The sequence below is a fragment of the Schistosoma haematobium genome, chromosome ZW (assembly GCF_000699445.3).
Source record: "Schistosoma haematobium chromosome ZW, whole genome shotgun sequence".
Taxonomy (NCBI): Eukaryota; Metazoa; Platyhelminthes; class Trematoda; order Strigeidida; family Schistosomatidae; genus Schistosoma; species Schistosoma haematobium.
This window is the reverse complement of record NC_067195.1, coordinates 43,688,923-43,713,984: the sequence shown is the minus strand read 5'-3', so window position 1 is coordinate 43,713,984 and position 25,062 is coordinate 43,688,923. Positions and strand designations below refer to the sequence as shown.

Here is a 25,062-nt window from a genome sequence, read left to right as displayed (position 1 = left end):
AAGTGTGTATGCAGTAGGTTCTGTCAACACAACTGAAAATTGCATGTGTCCCGTAGGCTTTCAAGCAGTCTATCTATTGAATAGTGAACTGTCTTCTGAGGAGAAAGACAACCTGGATTCTGCAGTGTAACGCATTTCTACATTGGATAAAGCGGTTGAATATGTGCAAGACACATCTCGAATAGAAAGCACCGTCGTTCACGCTGGCAATCTAAGGTTAAAACTCACTAGAAGGAAGAGTGCAATTTAACACTTGAAAGCTGGATGGAGTATTTACTATGTTAAGAGAGTTTCACTCAGGAAGTGTTCTGAAAGTATTTCCTTTTGCTACCCGACAGCGAGTAAAATGATGCTGAAGTCATCACGATGTGATATGCATTAGTTCGACACTAAAATACAAATAAGAGGGGTGACAGTGCTACTTCATGAATGTTTTCGTAGATATCTTGTGATGGATTTCTATCGCTTCTCTGAGTTTGGCTTTTTATATACGAGAAAAACCGCTCCGAATTATTTTTACAATCCCTGACCAATTGTTTTTCATACGACTGTATAGTCTCATTTATTGACGCTTTACAAGTATTCCTAGTCATACAATAACTGGATTCGTGCTATTGTAAGCCAGAGGGGAGTTCAACATATTCCATTGCATTTTCCTACGTCTAAGAAGTTTCTCGACTTGTTCAGTCGCCCATGGTTGGCAGTTATTAGAACTACATGGTACTAAGCATGATATAAACGAGGACGTAACTGAACAAAGCTGATCTTGAAATCCAGACCATACTCTTTCTACTGATGAGCTAGTATCTACTGATCAATTTGTCTTAGCAGCGTACTCCTGAATGACTGATAGGTCAGCTCTCCATGCACGTGGGCGAGGCTTAACCTGATCGTATATCATGTCACTAGCCCTAAACGTGAATGACAAAACAGCGTAATCGCTATTCGGTAACGGAGGAAGAATATTTAGGTTCGCATTATCCTCAGTCGCATGAACGACTACCAAGTCTAACAAAGAAGAACCTTGGTTTGCACCAAAACATGTTTGGGTACATGCTGTACTAGAGCACGCTCTATTGCCGTTATCAGGAGACTGCTATCAAAAGAAATTATAGATCCTACGGTGGTCATCTCAGTCCAACTAATATCAATGCAATAAAGTCTCATAATATCAAGCATTTGGTACTCTCACTCCATGGCTGAATGTGCTCTAAAATAAAGTCATCAGCTAAGCGGATTGGGCTGCGATGGGTGGCACCGAGTATAAATGTACAACACTCGATAGTGAGCTCACAGCTAATGACCTCACAAGTTCCATCATCATGGGATTCACAAACAGAGGAGCGGATATTTATATTATCGACTATGTATAAAAGGACGCCTCCTCCTTTCCTACATCTCTGTCTATCACTTCTTAGGTAGTGGTATCCGGATAATTTTAGAGTAATGTCAAAGTCGTGGACTAACTAAGTTTCCGTCACAGTGAGTGGCCTTAATTTGTCCACTGATGCCCCCAGTTCATAGAATTTATTTCTTGGGCTACGAGCACATAAAACTCCTAGGAGAACGGCCCATCCACACAGGCCTTTGCAGCATTCACTTCCAAGACCTAACTATTCGAAAAACCATTAAGTGAACATTTTCCCCACCATTTTGTCTGCGGGTTTCTAGTTCAGCCAGTGCCTACTTACTTTTTATTCTATCTTCTAGGAAAATATCAGGTCTTACTCGAGTGTCGGCAGTGTCGTGACTAGATCAGGTTGCTTCTCCGATCCTAAGAAGTCTATATGGTCAGGGTTCAACACTGTCGTCGGTATAGTTACCCATTCTTATCGATTTTTTGGACTGCACTCCTTTAGATTTATCTGGTAAGATGCTACAGATAAATTCTTCGAGTTTTTCGAATTCATGCACGTGTCCAATTTGGGAATCAGGATTGTCCGACCCGAGCAAATTACCCACAATAATATTTGATGACATTAAATATTTCTCAACCACGGCAGGGTGGAGTTAGGTCTTACTATCAAACTTTGGTGGTGTACTTGTGACTCAGAATTGAAGTTCACCAATGACATGCCAACCAAGTGGGTGCTGCTCATTGATTTTTTATTTTTACTTCTTTTTCTGCATGCTGTCATCCATTTTTCACCACTCAGGACGGTCACACCGGAACTATTAAGAACGATGACGATTTTATCCAAGTTTTCAATTTCTACTGAAGAAGCATGGTACCCATGTCAATATCAAGTGGCGCTTCACTCCTCGTTAGTTTCAACTGAGATTTCAATTTTTCGCCAATCACAATGGAGTGTTTAATGTGTCCAGTAACAGCACGTACCATACTGACACATTCTCCACTGTCAGAACTCGTGCTACCAGCATAACCACTATCTTTCTTTTTACAAGACAAAGCTAAGAGGCTGATAGCCTCCTGAATCAGTAGCGTCTTATTAATACAAAAAATTATACAAAGCCAATGTTAGAGAAGATGGCACAGTTATTCAGTGTTTAACAACGCTTTTACCAGCAACACCTAATATATGGCGTACCCACCAAGAGAAATCAAAAGACAGAGTCGAGGAGATCGGAAGAGTGTATTTGGCGATTACCAATATATCGGAATTCTCTGATCTAATCTGGCTAGCGATTGCGGTAGGTGTTGAGCATAGCGTTACCACACGTGATCTGGTGCGGATGCATGACCGAGCGCCTTCAGCTAGATGAGTCCACTAAAACGTATGGTCAGCATCCAATGTCGAAAACTTACTGATCTATTTATTCTGGGGATTTATTTACCGCTACGGATCACTCCCCCCTCTAGTGGGATAGTGATGACCCTAAGACGTGGCCAGCCAGAAGTTTAAACCCAACGAGTTTTGTTGTTGGTAAACACTCTTCTGATAGCTTGCTAGGTTTAGTAGCGTCTGGTCGTCTTTCCTTACTATATGGGACCGAGGTACAACATAATAAAAAAAGAAAAAGTACAGTGAAAAGTTCGGCTCCTCGTAAACTTTATCGTTCTTTTCCAGTCGTTCTGGAAAAGAAAAAAGAAAATGTAAGTGCATGTCGAAATACACTCGTATGTTCGTAAAAACACAATGTCAGCGAAAAAAAGGAAAATAAACTCAAGCACACGTAATAGCGTAAAAAAATTTTTGAAATAAAAATATAAATATATGAGCATATTAAGATTGTTCTCTAAAAAAATATTATATATCGTAAAAAGAAAGATCGAGATAATATAAATTGTCGAGTGGTGCCTTACGTACAGTAGTCGTTTAAGTGTTCTGGAAATTTTACTCTTCTTTCAGAACTCGTCGTCTTAAGTATATTTTCAGATACATTGGGAGTATCATCGCTAGTGTTGGTTGTCGGTTGAGGAATTATGAGTGTAGGAGTCGTGTTGTGCGATTGTACCGAAGGAAAGTCGACGTGAATAGGATTTCCTTCTAAATACGCTGCTTTTAAGCGATCGATGCTGATGCTATCGTTTGTTCCGTTCTTATCGACTATATAGTACTTAGATTCACGTTGAAGAACTTTGAAAGGTCCTTCGTATGCTGATTCGAATGGTCGTCGATATGAGTCTCGACGAACGAAAACGTGTGTACCATATCGTAAGTCAGGTTGAACGAAAACATCGGTTGATTGTGGTCGAGTGGAAGCAGGTTTAACTGAACGCATTGCGTTTGTAAGCCTGTTCGTGTAGGAGGTTAGATCCATGTTCATTGAGGAGGACGAAGGATCCACGAATTCTCCTGGAAGTCGAAATGTCGTTCCATAAACGAGTTGGGCCGCAGTGTATCCAATGTCATCCTTGACTGCAATGCGGATACCTAGTAAGACGAGTGGAAGAGCGTCGGTCCACTGTGAAACGTTTGCAGCTGATAGTGAAGCTTTTAGTTGTCGGTGAAAACGTTCTACCAACCCGTTTGCTTGTGGGTGGTAGGCGGTCGTTCGGAATCGAGTGATTCCTAAAAGTGTGGTCAGACGACGGAAAAGTTCAGATTCAAACTGCCGTCCGCGATCTGTAGTGATGGTTGAAAGGCAGCCAAAGTTTGCTACCCATCGTTCGACGAAGGTGCGGGCCACTGTTTCAGCAGTGATGTCCTTGATAGGTACTGCTTCTGGCCATCGAGTGAAACGGTCTACGCAGGTTAAAAGATAAGAGTATCCATTTGAATCTGGTAAAGGTCCTACCAAGTCCAAACGAACATGGTCGAAACGAGCATCGGGAGTTTTAAATGAGCCTAAGGGACATTTATTGTGTCTGATAACCTTAGATTTTTGGCAGCTTACACAGGAGCGTGCCCACTCCCTCACGTCTCTATTCATACCAGGCCAGCAAAACTATTCTGCTATAAGCTTTATGGTTGCACAAACACCAGGATGAGAAGGTTTGTGCAATGTATTGAAGACATTGCGTCGATAATGTTTCGGCACTACTGGGCAATCCCTACCTGTAGATGTGTCACACAGTAAGGTTTCCTTACCTGTTCCCATCTGTTTGATGCGTAGTTTGAGGGTTGCAGACGATAACTCGTGCTGAAGATCACTGTCTTCTTTTTGAAGTTGGGCGAGTTTAAGAAGGTTGATTCCTTGGAAAGTGTTCAAGGAAGTTATTCGAGACAACGCGTCTGCGACTACATTGTTTGCTCCAGAAATGTGTTGAATGTCTGAAGTAAACTGCGAAATGTAGTCCAGTTGTCGAGACTCACGGGGAGAGTACTTGTCAGAAGGAGAGCTTAACGAGAAAGTGAGCGGTTTATGGTCAGTGAAAAGAGTGAATTCATGACGTTCGATGTAGTGTGGAAAATGTCGTACAGCACAATACATAGCTAGGAGTTCCCTACCGAATGTGCTGTACCTCGATTCGGTGTCTAGCAACCATCTAGAGAAAAATGCCATTAGTTGCCAGGAGTGGTTAACCCATTGTTGTAAGACTCCTCCGATCGCTGAGTCGGATGCGTCTACTGCGATGCTAATAGGTGCTTGAGTGTTCTGATGCGCAAGCATTGTTGCTTTCGCGATGAGTTCCTTAATTGTGGAGAATGCTTTTCGTGCGGTGTCGTCCAAGTTAATGGATTTCGCATTTCCACGAAGTTGGTCGGTTAGCGGTTTCATGAGTAAAGCGCATTTAGGTATGAATCGTCTATAGAAACTTACCAGGCCGTTAATCGTTCGTAGTTGCTTGACGGTGGTCGGTTCTGGGTAATCCAGAATGGCCGCCACTTTGGTTCTAAGGGGCCGAATGTCTTGAGCATCGATAGTATGTCCTAGAAAGTCTAATGAGTCGGTCCCGATTTGGCATCTCTGAACGTTTACAGTAATGCTATGGTTTTGTAGTCCTTCGAAAACAAGATCTAGATGCTTAAGATGTGATTTTCTGTCCGGACTTGCGATTAGGCAGTCGTCAACATACGCATGTACGAAGTTGAGACCTCGAAAAACGTCGTCTATGAATCTTTGGAATGTTTGAGCAGCGTTTCTTAGACCGAAAGGCGTTCGCAAAAATTCATAGAGTCCGAAGGGAGTTATGATAGCTGTTTTCGGTATGTCGTCAGTAGCCATAGGGATTTGTTTATACGATTTAACCAAGTTGACTTTGGAAAAGACAGTTGTACCTTTCAAGGTAGCTGTCAAATCGTGAATGTGAGGCAACGGGTAACGATCGGGAATGGTTTTCGCATTCAACCGTCGATAGTCACCAGTTGGACGCTAGTCGTTGCTGTCCTTTTTAGGGACCATGTGCAACGGAGATGCATATGGGCTATTTGACGGTCGTATGATTCCTAAGTCTATCATGTGGTCGAATTCGTTAGCTTTTCGGGGGCTAGTCATCGTGCTTTAGAGATTACAGGTGGTCCTGTAGTCGTGATGTGATGTGTAACGTTGCTGGTTGCGTTTGATATATCCCAGGATACTTATCGAGTAGCGGTTGACAAAGTGGGTCTATCGTTTGCTTAACTGTGACTGGGGATAATCTGCAGCCAGAAAATAAATTAGTGTTTCCGTCTACTAGCCTCCGTTTGCGCGTACCGATGATTAGATTATGGTGTTGTAGAAGGTCCATACCAATGATTGGCATAGAAACATCTGCAACAACGAAGATCCAGTGAATGGGTTTGCGTAAACCCACGTTAAGGTAAACGTACCTTTTGCCATACGTAGCGATAGGTTTTCAGTTTGCCGCCTGTAAGTTTAGAGCCGATTCGTGAAGCCGGTCGTTGGTATTCGCTGGGAGAACGCTAACTCCTGCGCCAGTGTCGACGAGGTAGCGAACTCTCGTTGTGACATCTGTGACGTATAACAGATGACTATGTTCGCCGGCTACGGTTGCCGTTAATGCGAGCGGGCTTGGAAGTTTCCCCAGTTGTCTTTCGAGTCAGTCGGTTTCGTGTTGGGAAAATTGCAGGGTTTTCTGCAATTTCTGGAAGACTTTCCATACTGGTTATGATACCAGCACCAGTCGGGATTATCCGTCTCTCGCGGTCTAGAGACCGATTGCTTACGTGAAATGCTTCTACGTGGGGTGCGCGATCTCTTACGGTCGGTACGAAGACTAAGATAACGCGTGAGTGTATGACATAACTCGGTTATGTCGTTCTGAGTCGTTTGAGGCTTTTCTTTGACTGAAAATACCTCGGTAGTAGAAGATTTCGTGATTTCTAAGATACAATCGACAGATGCAGCCAGTTCGTCTAAGGCGTTGTTCCGAAACGAGACCAGAACCGCTTGCACCTGTTGGGGAAGCTTAGACAAGAAAAGTTGTTTGAATAGGCCTTCGTCGAAAGTTCTTAGGCCAATCACTTCTCTCATCCCTTGCAACATGTCCGTCGCAGAACCGTGCTGCAGGTCTATGTTATTAAAGAGTTGATCTAACCTTTGTCGATCGGTTAGGTCTCCTCGTTTAAGAATCGAACGTTTTAAGGTTTCGTAAGGTTCAGAAACATCACAAGTAAACATACTAGGTGTTACGTACCTGTTGAATTCGCGCGGTAGTGCCTTGACTACTGCGAGGAATTGTGCACGTGTGTCGATCACGCCGTGCTCATGGAAGTCAACTTCTGCGTAGCAACGCCAGGCTTCGATATTGTCGGGCCAGAAGGGCATGAACTGGAACGAGGGTGGGGACATGGTGTTAATATTAAATACCTTAGGAGTCTGTTCGGTCATAGGGAAATATTAAGTACGAGAATGCGAGGGAAAAATATAAATATGCTGAGACACGGGGGAAAAAGAAATATCGCAATGTATAAAAATTAAAAAATAAGGCAATGATATATAAAAATCCCAAAAAGGAACAGACTCACAGTTGCAATTAAGTGTACCAGATCACGTCGGTCTCACCAATGAAGATAGCACAGTTATTCAGTGTTTAACAACGCTTTTACCAGCAACACCTAATATATGGCGTACCCACCAAGAGAAATCAAAAGACAGAGTCGAGGAGATCGGAAGAGTGTATTTGGCGATTACCAATATATCGGAATTCTCTGATCTAATCTGGCTAGCGATTGCGGTAGGTGTTGAGCATAGCGTTACCACACGTGATCTGGTGCGGATGCATGACCGAGCGCCTTCAGCTAGATGAGTCCACTAAAACGTATGGTCAGCATCCAACGTCGAAAACTAACTGATCTATTTATTTTGGGGATTTATTTACCTCTACATTAGGCTTCGAGCGTCTTATGTGTGCGGTGGGACTTAAATGGGTGCACATCTTATGGAACCACCCTTTACACTCATCAAATCGCGTTTCTTCTTCCACAGGGAATAGATACTTTGGCAGTTCACATTAATAAGTACCACCAACCATCGTAATCAGATTAAGGTTTAAACACATTTTGATCACACGTGTCCAGGTTAATGAGAAAGAAGGTACCATAACACAAAGTTTAGCGAAATTTCAAACCTTGACCGAAGTGCTTGAAATTAAACTACATCAAGAATGCTTTTTGATGCAACAAGTACACAAAAGCAAAGATGGTTACAACCAGTACTAAATCACTGCCGTTTTGGAACACAGTCATTTTCGTTGATATAATCAAAGAGAGTGTATATCTCCACGGTAATACAAATTACAAGCAATAATATGGATCGATTGACATCTTATCCTTACTACTGTAGACTGAAACTAAAAATTGTTGGTTTCTTTCATCGTGACCTTGCGCGCAAATCAACAGTCGTAATTTTATGGTAATTATTTTGTTTGTCAGTGCAAGTAAATATAAGAGTTTACGTTCATATTTAGCTTTATGTTCTCGTTGCTACGCATTGTTCATCCTTATACAGATTTTTTCATATCAGCTTCAATCTCCCAAGTTTGGGGAAATTTGGGGGTATTTTGGGGAAATCCAAAGTCAAATGACTCTCACAAGGGCTAAAGGGAAATTTTGTGGTTTTGGTAAAATTTACCCAAAGTTTATTATAGCGGCTTCCCCAAAGTTTCCCCAAAATTGGGAGCTCGGGGCTGCTGACCAAATATTGTACAATTAGGTTGATGTATTGTGTGAATATGATTAGAAATAAAGTACATAAGCAGTTATGTTTCTTGTTCTACTAGATTCAAAGTCTATTACCTTGTTGGCGTTTTCACGCAGTTGATGCACAAATATTTTCTAGGATTTTGGGTTTAGTGTCAAAAAATAACTTGGAAAGGACATCTGTACTGCATCGTTTGTTGAATACTACGATTAAAGTTCTTATTTGTTTAAGTTAAGATGATATGTTTCTGTGCAGCGTGCTTGCAGCGGACTAATTGATTGGTATGGAAATGAAGTTTACTTACATCGTTTCATCTAATTTTATCCAATTGATTAGATAAGCCATCATTAATAGTAATCGGTATCCAACTGAAAACAATCAAGCGATATTGTTCCTATCTTGTCACTTCATCGAGATGTCTTTGTAATTGTGATGTACAGCCGTTTTACAATGTAATATATTGTGGATTCACTCCTAGCATTATAACACTACTGCCTTTTTTAATCTCTGGTTAGCTACTAGTTCAACTAATGGTGTACATTGGGCCAAACGCAGTCGATTTGAGGCTTTATTTCAAGCCCCGTAGTTAGTAATTTTGGTTGAATATGAACATAGGGTGATTGAATACTGGGCTTCTACTTAAGGCATATTAGAAGATAGGACTTGAATCTGCTAAACCTTACTTCTAATATAAACAGATCAGCAAAATCAGTGCAATTTAACAGTACCGAGTGATATTAAGGGTGACTGTGCATAAGCCATGTGAATTTTGAAAATTTTACTAACCGGCTTACGGAAGTGTTACTTGAGAGACTGTTATTAAGAGAAGGCTCACAGATTATCTGCAAGACCGGAAAATAAGGTTTTTATCCTACTAAAGATGTAAGGATAAACACTGTAGGTGGAAATAAATGACCACTTTTCTATGTACTAGTAATGGCTTGGAAAAATATTTGCATTATCTGTAATTATAAGACTAGCCATGATCTATTAGGTGGATTTAAATAGTTAACTACCTGATAAATAAATAGATGAAACTTGGGCCTTCGGATACACAGCACTGTACAGTGATTCATAGGAAGTAGAGAAATGTAAGATCTGTCGATAAAAGAGTGCGTTTTAGCCGTATTTTCAAATGCGTATTGTTTACTGGGGCGGAAATGTTATGAACAACGAATAAATAAGAACAGCTTTCGTAGTTGTGCATCTATACAGCGATTAGTTGAAATTGTACTTTGATTTCGTTGTGACATTCTCGCCAGCATTCAACATTCCAGTGAAACAGCTAATATGTCGTATTGTTTTTCCAGACTCTTAACTAACCAGAAGAAAGATTACCTTTTGGGACTGAAGTATTGCCGATGTTTATTATTATCATTAAAGATGGGTGGGCATGTTAGTCGTGGTCGAGATAATCAATCACTCATTGACGAACTGGTGCAAAACGGTCTCACATTAAACCCAGAGACTGAGCGTGCTCTACGTCTAGTCGACAGAGGGGGTTACTTCAGCGAAAAAAGCCCACGAGCATACATGGATATGGCGTGGAGGTCTGGTTCTCTCCATCTTTCAGCACCCAGCATCTACATTGTAGCTCTCAAAAACCTCGATATCCAACCAGGAAATTGCTTTTTAAATGTTGGTAGTGGAACAGGATACCTTAGTACAGTCATTGGCTTGTTACTAGGTAGGTTTTTTAAGATAAAAAATTGAGCTTTTTCAACCTCTAAATGAGTTTATAGAAATTAACGTATATAGGTATTCAGGCAGGTTGAATAGAACTAGCAGTTTACTACGTGTGTATGTGTCATCACCGTTATTTTTACTCTACATGAAATCTGAATGTGAGATTCAAAGTGTTTATATGTTTTGTCAGACTTTAATATTGATGTGTGCCTGTTCGCTATCCTTATAGAATTTTACTGGATCTTAGTGACTAGCCTAAAGCTCTTGTTTGCTATGAATGTACAGCATGATGCCATTATTCATGCCCTCCTAACTTCTTTTTTATATAGTGTGTTGACTACTGGTCAGTCTTGAGTGCTGTTAGAGGTATGAGGGCGGTTACCACTTCCCGGCTGCTCACACTGTGGGAGGGTTCTTCTGGAGGTACATGAAGTAGAAATCGGGTTGGGGGTAGTCTTAGTGACTTGAGAGCGTGACTGCAGTGCACAAGGGACAACTGCTTGAGGTCGGTCACACATGACATTTTTCGTGTTAGCTCCGTACTTGTTCGGACCGTACAACCGAAGACGGATATCCGCGGGATAAGGCGAGATGTACATTTTTAGGGTCGACCTATTCTAACCCCACCCTTTCTTGTGGGAAGGCAGCATCGCTGTTATGCTGGCTGTCTGAAGGAAACATCTTACTGCCGTCACACCTCTGTACAGTCAGCAATACGACTTTACCCTCGGACCTTGGGTTTTCCGCTCTTCAACCGACCTTTCTGGCGTGATAGGACCTCGAGGAACGATTGTTCCAGCAAGTATAACTCGATTGGTTCATCACGATGGGCAAGCCCGACCACCACGTCAAGGTAGTAGCACAATACCTTACAAGCAACGGGTGCCTGTAGAAGGTTTTCCCATAGATTGGAAAGTGTAGAATCTACACAAATTCGTGTGTAACCAATTAGAAATATGTGTAGATGGGGATATTGGTCACCAATAAAACAATTCTTTAGATTTAACCTCAATAAACAAACCAATATCGTGGAATATTACTCATAGGAATGATTTGGGATATGGAAATAACCTCTTGTTTGATGATATTTTGATAAATACCAGCCTCGTTTGTTCTACAAACTGTCTACCTGGTTTCCTCTTCAAGTGTACCCATCCACTTATTTAGACGTACATGGATATCTGTCTAGGTTTTGTCACTGAAAAAGTTTACGTTTTTCAGGATTTTCCGTATTTAATGAGTGGTAAGATAAATTCATTTGAGATGGTGAAGATTTGTAGCTCAGGTGGATGATTTTGAAAAACAGTGCGTACATAGGCTCCATCCTCATCCATTTAAGGCTTCATCTAACGAAGAAGTTATTAAAATATATTGGTTACAGGTAAAAAGCATCAAAGTAACCCCTAGTGAGGGTCGGGTAGATGACACAACTGACTGACTTGAAACATTATCATACAAGGCTCGGAAGAGGAACCAATGGCAGTCGGGTCGTAATTTTCCCTGACATGCCTCATAAATTTATAACGAAGTTCCTGGAAAGGTTATAAACTGTCTCGTTTGTATTGTATCTGAACCCTCTTCCGTCATATACTGTTTTTATTAAATATTTTGTTTATTTTTTCGTTTCATATATACTTTTTCCTCACCATTCTATTCAGACTTTGTGTAGTACAGCCTATTTTTAATGCTGTGTTATGCTAGATTTTATAGCCTTAAATATCAAATATAAATAACGAGTTATTCAACAATAACGCAGCAACTTTATTTAGAAATATTGGGTTGTCTAATGTAGGCAAAGTTCATCTTATCAGTTCATTAAAAACATAAATGTCTCCCAGAATTGGTGATCGGAAACTATGTTGAACTTGTCGTCTGTGTTTAAAAAACTGATGAGGAAGATGAGATCACTATACGTACATCTTTTCTTTGTACTATCGTAATTTTTCATTTAAGAGTTTACTTAGTTAATATGTATATTGTTCAGTTGGCTTACTTAACATCATAAGATGTCTGATCGAACTACTTTACATAAGACGCTGTGTCTATGGTTGATGAACTACTGACTGATTCTCTTCCCCTGTACTTTGAGATGAGTAAACCACCATTTTTTGATGGTCATCAAGATTAACTCGTGCCAATAAATTTGCGCACCTAACCAGCCTGGTTTGAGAAATGATGACTGCTGTTGTAGATATGCTAATCACAGCACGTAAATGGATTTATATCTGTAGTCATAATTATTTGAAGAAATTAGTTACAACAATTCTCCAAAACATAAAAACACGTTTCATTTAAGTCATTTGTCTGCACTTTCAGTAAAATAACGACTAGTTATAGTCTATATTCTAACTAGGTATTCCGTTTACAGAATTTAAACGTTTGTGACAATATTCGGTTTACTATTGAGTCTTTCGAATACACTCGCAACGTGGAAACTAAAGTTTTAAGATTAGAATACTAAGTAGTTTTCTGTAATCTTTTGTCGATCAATAATCTTTATGCTGTCAAGCACGAGATTAACGACTAAATCTATCTACAATTATTTTGTAAAGTAAGTTCTTTTTAAAACAATTTCTCTGTGGTACCTTTTGAGTCTTGTTTATTAACTCACTCAGTTTTAACCGACTTTCCTGATCCATCATGTGAATAGTTTAGATATTTAACTTTCAAAATATGCATTACAGTTTCGAACCCTAATTGCCTAACTACGGAGTTTTCGTAATTTCACTAATATTCACACAACAGATTTAATTTAGATAGAATTATGGAGAACTGGACGTGATTATCTTAGTTTTACTTCAATTTCTACGTTTTGTATTTTCCTCATCTTTCTATGATTATATTGTTCTTATCACCAACTATATTTTTAATTTTACTCACATTATTCCCTTTACGTTGTATCACTGACTTGTAAAAACCGAAATGATTACCTTACTTTGCCGTTTTTGCGTGGAACTATTTTTATTCGATAAATAAAAATAATGTATTTGTAATATCCCAATGAGTAGAAAAATTAGATTTTTTGACGTCTCATGACTCAGTGTAAGCCACTTCTTCAGAGAATAAATAACCAAATCAAGAATATTAGGTGCGATCAATCAAAAACAGGTCTGATCCAGTCAATGTCATGTCATCCCGGCCAAGTTGATTCATAAGTAACATGTATATGAATTTGTGTATGTGTGCACAGTCAGGGATGAGAAAATGTGACATTTGTGGTGATAAAGGATAGATTATTCTCAGAAAGAATAGGGCTTAATTTGTATGTACGATAATAGTGTGAAATGTGAATAATATTATAACAATCTACCCGATGCTCAATTTATTTGAAATTACCAAGTCAGACCTTGGTAATGATACCTATACTTTTAAAATTTGTTGGATTCCAATTAAAAAATTTCTGATTTGATCTATTTAATTAGTTAAAACGTTTATTGTTATCATTTTTATTATTGGCTTATCTTGTGACCTTGTATTATGTTAGTTATGTCTTAGTTTACAAATTTGTGTTTTGTATCCAAATCAGATTTTAAATGAAAATTTACACTTTTTTGTAGGATACAATGGCGTTAATCATGGTATTGAGGTGAATGATTTCAACGTTAATTTTTCACGTGAACACTTGGTGACATTTTTGTCTGAATGTGATGCACCTTTCGAACGATCTTTTTGTCCTCCGGTATTCCTACATGGGAATATTTTAGATTTAGTCGTTCCCTCAGTCCAACAGCCGATTATGGTTGAAAGACTGAATAATTTCCAACAACCTTCTGAAATGATTCAAAATAATCTAGATACTCATTTAGATAACAGTGTTATTAATCCTGAAGATATATGGACTTCAGAAGGAAACCAAAATCATTCATCGGACGCTACAATGGAAGTAGAGGGGAATGATCATGGGGTAAGCGAAAATACCTATCAAAATGGTGATCTGGATACTAATAATAATGATAATAATAATAATAATAATGACAACGAAAGCGAATCTGATCCTATCAAGTGGGAAGAAGAGTTTATTGTTGGATCGCCACCTTGGATACACCCAGATAGTAGTCATCCATTATGTGATCAAACAGGTAGGTGTTTATAGTCACTGCCGGCGGATCATTATCTTATTAAAAATTTTTATAAAATGTAGTTCCACAAGCAAGTACATGGTCATGTAATCAGCTTTCAGCTACACTATATAAAAAAGCTAATAGCACTATCTGGTTGTTCAAATAAATTAGGTAGAGCCAGTTTTAAAGCATAGTCTAGTGGCTAAACATCAAATGCACTAATCACTTAGCCATCACTCCATTACATATTTTGTAAGCCCATTTAAAATTAAAAAAGACCTGTACATTTTCATCTATGTTCAGCTTTACTATTGTCCTCTTTGTTTAACTTCCTCAGATACAAACATACCACGCTGGCCAGTATATGATCGGATATATGTGGGAGCTGCCGTTACTAGCCGTCTTCACTTACAATCCATACTACGATTGCTCAAAGTCGGTGGTATTCTAGTCGTTCCTTATCGAGATAAAGTAAGAAATAATCTTTAAATTTTTGTTCAGGCGATAGTTGTGTGTAAATAACTCAAGAACTTCTAAAATGTCTACATGCTCACCGAGTCCAGTCTTCATTTTCACAGTCATGCTATTTGAAGTTTTTTGATCATTTTAGAGAGTAATGGTAGATTGTCTAATCGTTCCACTTGCTCAAAAATACTTTCGTATTCGGTCATATCCTCTGTAGTAACCCCATATACACTCGGAGCATAAAGACCAATTAATCGAATTTAATGTCATATATTGAGTTGAGATTACAGACTGATACAAAAAGTTGTGTGAGTTTATCCAACTTTTACGTGTGTAATTATTTTAGGTTATATTATATGCATTCCCATATAACTAACTCGGATCTTCTATCCATGTACGTTTCCTACGTGTTTTTGTTTATGTTCGCTCATTTATATTACTCTTTGTCTTTTTGAACTATATTAGCTGAGACATAAACTGATTTTAGTGATTTTTCTGGCAATGTTTCGCCGCTCTCTATCTATCTGCACGACATGTACGCATCCCAAATACATTCGTATTCGACTTATTTTACTGTTATCGCTAACGTGATTTAGTTAAAGTTTATATACAAAGTTTATTACAGAGCTACATTTTATCATTGTCATCGAACGGGGTCAACTAACGATGCTAAAAATTGATGAACCCTTTAGCCATACATCTCTCACCCCGATCGAAGCTGCTACCTTGACGCGGTGGTCGGGCTTGCCTATCGTGATGACCCAACCGAGCTATATTGGCTGGAACATATGTTCCTGCAGGTTCTACCATGCCAGGCAGGTCGATTGGTGAACGGTAAGACTAAAAGCAGCAACTCAAGGTCTGAGGGCGAAGTCGTACTGCTGACTGTAGAGGGGTGTGACAGCAGTAAGGTGTTTCCTTCAGACAACCAGCATCTGCAGCGATGCTGCCTTCCACAAGGAGGGGTGGGGTTAGAAAAGGTCGACCCTAAAAATGTCACACCTCACCTTACCTCACGGATTTCCGTCTCCGGCGGTAAGGCCCTTTGAAGAACGGAGCTAACACGTCAAAAACCTTCCACAAAAAGGCCGTGCGCGACCGGCCTCAAGCAGTTGTCCCTTGGGCTCTGCGGTCACGCTCCCAGGTCGTCAAGACCAACACTAATCCAATTTCCTTTTCAGGTTCCTCAAGAAATACCCTTCCATTGTGTGGGCAGCCGGGAAGTGATATCAGCCCTCATACCCGTGACAGCACAAGAGACCAAGGTGGTCACATTCAAATCTTTCCTACACCTTCTAATACCTCTCTTATCTCCCCGACTAACCCTCCCCACGTCTCTTTATCACCTCGCACCGCTAGGGCAAACGATTCGAGTACGTGGAACGCCATTCCTGGTCTCCTGAAACCACGCTCTAAACTACACGTAGGAGCTTTTAACGTGCGAACACTTTGCCAAATAGGACAGCAGGCTTCCTTAGCTAAAACTTTAGAATCTCGCGCCATCGATGTGTGCTGCGTCTCCGAAACGCGCATACAGGATCCAAGTAGCGTCATTCATTTGACCTCACCATACCAAAATAAAGAACCGACTCGATTTACGCTTCGTGTATCTGGAAGCCCTGATTCTGCTTCCCGTGGCCTCGCCGGCGTAGGTATAGCATTGAGTCCTAGGGCAGAACTAGCTCTCTTAGAGTGGATCCCAGTAGACAGTCGTTTGTGCGCTGTCCGACTGAACGGAACAGTAAGAATCCGGAAAGATAGGGACACTCGTCGTTGCCTCTTCGTCGTCTCTGCCTATTCTCCCACTGACTGCAGCTCAGATGATGTAAAAGATGAGTTTTACAGAAAGCTTTCGGACCTTCTCCGAAAAGCTAAGCGCTCGGATGTAGTAATAGTGGCCGGTGACTTTAATGCTCAAGTAGGTAAACTAAGCGATAGGGAAAGACACCTAGGTGGATCTTATGGTGTCGTGGCTCAAAGAACAGATAATAGCTACCGTCTGTTGCAGCTATGCTCAGATAACCGCCTGTTCCTTGCAAATACTAACTTTAAGCATAAGGAAAAACATCTTTTAACATGGAGACCCCCTAATTCGTCCCAACGTTGGACCCAAATAGATCACATCGCTATCAGCCACCGATGGAGGGGCTCGATAGAAGACTGTCGCTCATTCTGGAGCACATGCCTAGATTCATATCATGCTCTAGTGCGAGCGCGTATTTTCCTGCGTCTTACTGGACGTAGGAAAGACGCTGCAAGGAAACCTCTTAGGGTCCTGTTTAATGATAGTCAAGCTAAGAGTATATTTCAGGAACAACTAGGAAAACAGTTAGGCAGCCATGTATGTGATGCCCACCCCGAGGCAGCATGGAATGATATCCGAAAAGCTGTGGAAACAGCAGTGATATCTGCTAGTAAGGTAAACCAGAAGGTTAGGGAGCAACACTGGATCTCAGCAGCATCTATCTCACTGATAGATGCTCGGAAACTCATTCCACCTGGTTCTGAACATAATGAAGAGCGGAGTCAGCTTAAGCGCAAGCTGACAAGAAGCCTACGCAATGATCGCGAACAGTGGTGGGTGGCGAAAGCAAGAGAGATGGAAAAGGCAGCGGCAATAGGTAATAGCAGACAATTGTTCAGACTCGTTAAGGAAACCGGAATTAGGAACCCGACCGTTAGCGAAACAATCTCAGAGAATGATGGACATATTATTCATTCTCAATCCAGGAGATTGGATCGATGGGCAGAACACTTTAGGGATCAGTTCAACTGGCCTTCAGCCACACTTCGGTTTCCCACGATCTCTAGTCAACCTGAATGGCAAGTTAATGTAGGTCCTCCGTCTCTTTACGAAGTTGAAAAAGCCATAGGAAATCTGAAACGAGGGAGAGCAGCAGGCCCTGACAGGTTTACTCCTGAGATTTTTAAGGATGGTGGTCCAGTATTAGCAATGAGATTAACCGAGGTCTTAGGTAGAATTTGGGAACTGGACGTAATCCCATCTGACTGGTCTCAATCACTGATTGTGCCAGTCTATAAGAAAGGACAAAAGTCCTCTTGTGACAATCACAGACGAATCAGTTTGACTAATATAGTGTCTAAAATATTAGCTTCAATAATACTTCGACGCCTAACTAAAGCTCGTGAAGAGCAGACTAGAGAAAATCAGGCTGGTTTTCGACCTGGACGTGGTTGTATAGACCAGATATTCACACTACGTCAGGTTCTAGAACACAGACACACATTCAGACGCCCCACAATGGTAGTATTTCTCGACCTTAAGGCGGCATTCGACTCTGTTGATCGTGAGGTTTTATGGCAGTGTTTGTCACTGAAAGGAGTACCAAAGAAGTACATTAACCTTATAAAGGCTCTCTACTCGAACACAACTGGTCGAGTGAGAGCTTATGGCGAACTGTCATCAGAATTGATTACCTCAAGTGGTGTTCGTCAGGGCTGTCCACTCTCCCCATTCTTGTTCAACTTTGTGGTCGACGTACTTTTAGAGATAACACTCTCCTCATCTAAATTTCCAGGGTTGAACTTCTACCAGGAGATTCACTTGTTGACTTGGAATATGCAGATGACATAGTTTTATTTGGTGAAGACGCTGGCAAAATGCAGAGTCTTCTGACCACTCTAAGCAACAGTGCAAGCATGTTCGGGATGCGATTCTCTCCCTCGAAATGCAAAATATTGCTTCAGAATTGGGTTACATCGACACCCGAACTAGTGATAGGGAGTGAAGTAGTTGAGTGTGTCGACCGCTTCACTTATCATGGAAGTCTCATCAGCCCTTGAGGTCTGGTATGTGACGATATCTCAGCACGGATACAGAAGGCTCGACTAGCTTTTGCCAACTTGCGTCATTTATGGCGTAGGCGAAATATCCGTCTATCAACCAAAGGACGTGTTTACTGCGCAGCAGTTCGTTCCGTCCTACTTTATGGCAGTGAAACATGGCCGGTAAGAGTAGAGGATATCCGTAGGCTACTAGTATTTGATCATAGGTGTCTTCGAAACATTGCTCGTATATCATGGGACCATCGAGTAAGTAACGCAGTTGTTAGGAAACGGGTACTAGGTAAGGATGGCAAATCAATTGATGAAGTAGTGAAAGTTCATCAGTTGAGATGGCTGGGTCATGTGTTACGTATGCCCAACGACCGACTGCCTCGACGTGCGATGTTCAGTGGTATAGGAGTAGGTTGGAAGAAAGCTAGGGGCGGCCAAACCAAAACATGGCACAAGTCCATGAAGTCACTGACAAGTGGACTGAGTCATGTTGGTAGGTGTAGACTACCTGGTTGGGGACCGCGAGATGATAGCAACCGATGGTTAGAGACCCTGATTGACATGGCTCAAAATCGTTTGCGATGGCGCAGGTGCATCCACTCTTTGTGTTCTCCCAAATTCTAATCTTCTGAATTCTTCATGTCCCTTTTTTTCCTCTTTCCAAATTTATTTCACTGGATTATACTCTTTAAATTACATCTCCAAACCCTAATCTTCCCGATTACTGCTTATACTCTTATTACGTCTACCACTATGGGATTTGAATCGACAACTGCATCTCTGTGCTAATGTGGCGTGGCAACTCGAACTGATGTACGTACGTACGAAGTTCTACGTTGTTACTGACTGACTGACTGACTGACTCATTTTTCAACACACATTCAAGGAAGTCTAGATTGTTGTGATATGTGGTTTTACTACTAAGGACTAGAACCTTTTGTACAAATATTGGTCAAATTTTAGACGAATAGTTTGACAGAAATTTGATGTCTGCTATATAGAAGATATTATATGCACAAACTGTATTTGAAATAACCTAACCGATTAAAATTCAAATAGTTTCAACTTTTCGCCCAGCGAGTTTGTCTGTATTTCTTCAGAGTAATAATCAAAATCAAAATTATTGAGGAATATTTAAGGTTTAAAAACATTTACATCAAACACTTATTCAATCGTTTACAAATGTTGATTTTTTTTAGAGTAATAACAATGAGAATCTTAAGATGTGGAAAGTGTTCATAATATGATAAATGGATGTGTGTGTACTTGCATGTTATCGTTAATTAAAATTTAGTGATTAGGTGAAGCCTTTGTCTGTAACAAAGGAAATCATAACTGTTTTATCCATCATCAAGTTAACGGTACATATGAGCATTTAAATCGTCAAAATGTCTGTAGAATAGAAAGACATATAGTCAGTTGTCATGCTGAACACCAAAAATGATTGGAAATAAATTTAAATCACCATATTTGGCTGGATAATTAAGCGTTCATTTATTGTTGTAATCAAGCTAAAGGTAATATAATCAGGGTGAATAATAAATTTAATTAATTGTTAATCAACATCTGTCGAGAGGGTGGGTAATTATTTCAGAAAAAATTCTTGAGCTTCCTTATCTATCGCGGACTACGAAATATATTTCAAACATTGTTCAAGCTCACATTCAGTGGCCTGAAGTTTCTCTTACATATACTCCATTACACTTATGACGTTTAGTTTCATAGACAACTTCCTTTTACTCTTTTCGTGGGCTGTCCTTAACTTTAGCCAACGTCTTCCTTACGGTATCACTAGTGCAGAAATAAACTCACATCATGCTTCTTTAAAATCCACTTGATTTATTCTGATGTTTCTTTATTACGCGGACTGCCTACAGGATGAATACGAAATTTATTTTCATTTCATTTTTGACATTCTTTTTCGAAAGATAAAGGCTAATTATTTCGCTCAATACAAAAAAGACTAAATTTAATTAAATTGGTTTGTCGTTAGTCTCTGTAATAGGATAAGTACACTAGCTAAACAGTTTTCTGACAACCGTGTGCTTCGTAGAACGAGCGAGTACCGACCCATAATCAACATACTTAACCACTTACGCCTGTTAACCCTCTTAGCCCGAAATGAAACGGAAAAGAGGAAGGCCAAAGAATACACTACGTCGGGAAATGGAAGAAGACATGAAAAGGACAAATAGCAGCTGAAAAGGATTGTCGAGGACGGGGCTGGGTGTAAAGTACTGGTGGGCGGCCTATGCTCCTCCAGAAGGGGTAACGGGCATAAGGAAGTTAACACTCGTGGAGGAACTTAGGCTGCACACCAGAGTTCTCCAACTAAATCTATCCTGGGAAATCCTTTCCGGTTGCCATTCATTCTTTTGATGTCCGCCTCCGATTCCCGACACAATGTTTTCCTTGGTTTTCCTCTTTACCATATGCCGTCGGGCTTCCAAGTTAGCGATTACGTCGTGATGCAGTTTGATGATGTCCACAATGAATGTCTCATCTACCTCCATCAAATATTCCTAATTTCCTCCTCAACTGGAAGTTGGTTTGTTCTTTCCCACAGTAGGCTGATGCCGATAGTATCCGACCGGTCGACATTGCGTATCTTGCGTAGGTAGTTGTTTAAATATACTTGTACTTTCTTAATGAGGGTTGCGGTAGTTCTCGAAGCTTCGGCTCCGTACACTAGAACTGTCTCGACGTTCTTATGGGAGATTCTGACTTTAGTGTTGGCTGACATTTGTTTTGAGTTCCATATGTTCTTCAACTGTAGGAGTGCTGCCCTTACTTTGCCAATTCTTGCCTCTATATATGCATCAGACCTTGTCTGACACTGGTCTTCACTTGGAATGCATTTATTAACTTGCCTCCATGTATGGTTTTGAAGTGTAGTCCATAGTAAGAATTCCGGATGATGCTGACGATTTTCTCAGGCGTACTTCAGTGCTTCAGGTGGTATGTTGTCAGGTGCCACTGCTTTCCCATTGTTGATTTGTCTGATGGCCATTCTGACTTCCTCGATCGTTGGTAGAGTGACATCTATAGGAAGGTCTGTGTGTGTTGCTTCGATATTGGGTGGATTTAATGAAGCTGGTCTATTCAAGAGTTCCTCAAAGTTGTCTACCCATCTGTTCCTCTGTTCTTGAATCTCCGTGATTGTCTTGCCTTGTTTATCCTCGACCGGTATTTCTGGTTTACTGTATTTCCCTGCTAGTCTCTTTGTTGTGTCACATAGTTGTTTCATATTTCCTTCTCTTGCAGCTTTTTCCACTGTCGTTGCTAGGTCTTCTACGTATTTCTGCTTGTCAGCTCAAATGCTCCTCTTCACTTGCTTGTTTGTTTTTGTGCATTTGGCGTGTGCCCTGACTTTATCTATTCTTGTTCGACTGTTGTTAATCGCTATCTTCTTGTTCTTTCTTTATTGAATCTTATACAGGGTTTCGATAGAGATCTGTTCCTTATGATGATGCTTGTTGCCACCCAGCACTTCCTGACACGTTGAAGATAGTGCTTCTTTGATCCCTTTCCGAACGTCTTGTATAATAGTTTATTCTTCTGTGAGTAGATCTCGTTAGACTTGGAACCTGTTGTTGAGAGTTATCTTGAATTGGTTGAGTTTGTTAATATCATGAAGTAGGGCTGTATCGAACATTTATAATGATGTTTCCTCAGTTACCCAGTGTTTTTTTAGCTTCAGTTTCGTCTTAGCCACAATCAGGTGGTGATGTGAAGCTATGTTAGCTCGTCTCCCGGTCCTCACGTCTTCCATTGTCCTTCTGAATCTTTCATTTAAGCATTTATGATCGGTCTGGTTCTCTGTAGTGTGAATGCACATAAATTTGCAAAAATCGGTCACAATTCTCGTCTCTCTCTCCCAGTCCATATGGTCTCGTGATATCTTCATATTCGGTGTTGTCCATCCCAAATTTGCCGTTCCAGTCTCCCATCGTGATGGTCAGGTCCTTTCCTGATCACTTCTCTATGATCGATTGTAGCCTCTCATAGAACTGATTTTATTGTCGTAGTTGCTCTCATTGGTGGGTGCATAACATTCTGTGTGATTCCTTACTTGTTTGTTTTGAAGGGTGCTTTGATGATCGTGGGTCCATGAGAGACACCCATCCTACAAGTGCTTTGCGTGCTTCTTTGGACAGCGTCAGAGCAACTCTCTGATTGTGCGGAGCATTTTTTCTTCGTGACCAGAGTACAGCAGCATCTCTCTGCAAGTTAATCTTTTCTGTTCAGTTTGGGTCCAATGCGTTTCACTGATCCAGAGAACCATCAAGTTGTATCTCTTGATTTCCGTAACTATTTGATTGTTCATTCTGGTGTCGCACATGGTCCGAACATTCCATGTACCTATATTAATTGTTGCTCTGGTTGCTGGGAGGAGCATGGGCCTCGTAACTTCCTAAGAATATCGGCTTTCACCATGAGGCGTCATAATTCTTCTTAATCAAAATCGTTCAACTCTCAGGGAAAAGTTTGAATAGTTTAATTTGTTTATTCTGGTTAGCGTTTTTAGCAAGTTTGTTGTCTTTATGATAGAGGTTACTGACCACATTATCAACCCTTCTTTACTCGAGCTTGGCACCGACAGTAACCCTAGAAGTACTACAGGCGGAGTTGACCCATCATCTTACATTTTCTTAAATGTACTAGTTATCATTTGTTATTATTATGGTTGATTAATATGTGCCTTATATATTTTCCGAAAAATGTTGTATATATATGCGGCAGCATATTTAATTTCTTAGTGAAACGAATAGTCGAAATTATCCGTATAATAAAAGGCATTTTTACGGTACGTGTATTATTAATAGTCTCTAATAGAAAGGATAATCCTTCCAATTTTTGAATGCTCTTAGTCACAAAGTTGTGAACATATATTCCAACGAATTGGTATTTAATTCAGGTGATTATTTAAAGCAAAAACTGATTTGCATTGTATGAGATTAGTTCGCTTAATGAGTTGGTCGCCTATTGATTAAAGCATTTGACTTTCATCTACTAGGTTGCAAGTTCAGATTCTGCGATACTTACTTTAGTTTAGACAAATGATTAGTATTACTAGCCTTTCACAAAAGTCAGTGCTGTAGATTAAATACACAACCGGCCCCAAATGCCCTGGTACGGTCGAGGGTGGGGAGAGTCAGCTTTCCTTCACTAAATGCTCTCACACGGTCACGCGTATACAGCCACTGTCAGAGAACTACTCACTGCCTTCTTGCGGCGGGGGTGTTGTTTACGAAATCGAGAGGACAAAAGTGAATGTTCAGCGTTTAAACCGGGCTGATGGATATGAAGGATCCACCCTGGGGAGTTGGAAAACCCTGATTCCAAACCAATGGTGCACATGAGCTCCAGGATCCTAAGGAAACAAATGGCGTATGAACCAATTGTTGGTCACCAGTTACCATGGGACTGCATCTCCGTACCTTGCTCCACTGTCTTGTGGATCAGACCTTTAGGTCAAACGCTCCGGGTGTGATCCTCCAAAGAAACTACCTGCTCCAGTCTGGGCACCCGAGCAGTATCATAGCCCACACACAAATAAAATGAAATAACAATAATGACTGGAAATACTGTTCGTGCTGCAATTAAAATTCAGGCAACTCACATCCATTTTAGTGTGGCGCATATGTATCTGGTGCCCCTTTGTACCAATATTTATGTGTTCAAGTAGAAATAACAAAAATATAAAGAATACAATAACTCCTTGATTAGCTCCCTGACATCAAAAGATTCTGGCAACAATACCACTATATTCACCATATCCCATAGAAGTAGACTACAGAGGCCGTTTGCATAATGATGACACTACAAACGGTGGTAAAAATCAGATATCATGCTAACTACAGTTTATGGCAGGTAATTCTGAAAGTGAGACCTACAATTTATGTTTTATGCTATTACAAGAGATGTAACTTGGGTAAATTAATGCTAACCTTAGTTGGCCAAACTATTCACATGAGATATTACCCAAGCAACCAATAAAGGGAAATAAAGGCGAACAAAGAAGAAATAAAGGGGAAAACGCGCCAAAATGTCGCCTTTTTCGCCTGTCCGGGGAAATAAAGCGGTTTTTCCCCTTTTTGTTGCTTTGTCTATAAATTGCCCACTTCTTGCCTAAATATCCGCCGATTGGTCTAATTTTCGCCTAAATTCAGTGTACATACCGAACTTACCGTTACCACCGAAGTGAAGATTAATGATAAATTTTAAAGGATTACGTTTGAGTAGAAATATTCACATACTTTCATTAATAATAAACTGCACGTTTTGTGATTCACGCACAAAAATGCTGTCCGAAATAACCCTCATCGTTGTTAAGAAAATGTAAAGTTCGGCAAGTATATTGTATTTATAAGAATTTAAATTACCTTTCAGGATACTTTTGGGTCTCATGAAAAATTATGGAGCTAGGTGCGTCCGAATATGAACACTGCATCGATACAGGGAATAAATACTCCATCTCATTAGGTTTATTCAGTTATCACTTTGATACACTCCACCGTATATATAGATCTAGGTTGAGGGCAAATATTATCCAAGTCGAGAA

General features: G+C 40.3%; 2 protein-coding genes across 4 annotated transcripts in view; one reads left to right on the top strand and one right to left on the bottom strand.

Moving 5' to 3' along the window:
- DDX52 (DEAD (Asp-Glu-Ala-Asp) box polypeptide 52) overlaps positions 1-25,062 on the bottom strand; it is a 66,749-nt gene that overhangs the window by 19,957 nt on the left and 21,730 nt on the right. The window contains exons 10-11 of the mRNA XM_051211481.1: positions 24,689-25,028; positions 24,449-24,649 (exon numbers count right to left, since the gene is read on the bottom strand). The gene's annotated coding sequence lies outside the window, so the exon portion shown is untranslated. The remainder of the gene's footprint in view (positions 1-24,448; positions 24,650-24,688; positions 25,029-25,062) is intronic.
- Positions 8,168-25,062, top strand: part of PCMTD1 (Protein-L-isoaspartate O-methyltransferase domain-containing protein 1) — a 28,656-nt gene continuing 11,761 nt past the window's right edge. The window contains exons 1-4 of one of the 3 annotated variants that reach the window (XM_051211485.1): positions 8,168-8,224; positions 9,798-10,174; positions 13,731-14,252; positions 14,572-14,705. In XM_051211485.1, the coding sequence (XP_051071549.1) occupies positions 9,871-10,174; positions 13,731-14,252; positions 14,572-14,705 (960 nt within the window). In that variant the 5' untranslated portion in view covers positions 8,168-8,224; positions 9,798-9,870. Of the gene's footprint in view, positions 8,225-9,797; positions 10,175-13,729; positions 14,253-14,571; positions 14,706-14,742; positions 15,003-25,062 lie in introns of those variants that run through there. The other 2 variants (XM_051211486.1, XM_051211484.1) reach the window with 2 other exon arrangements.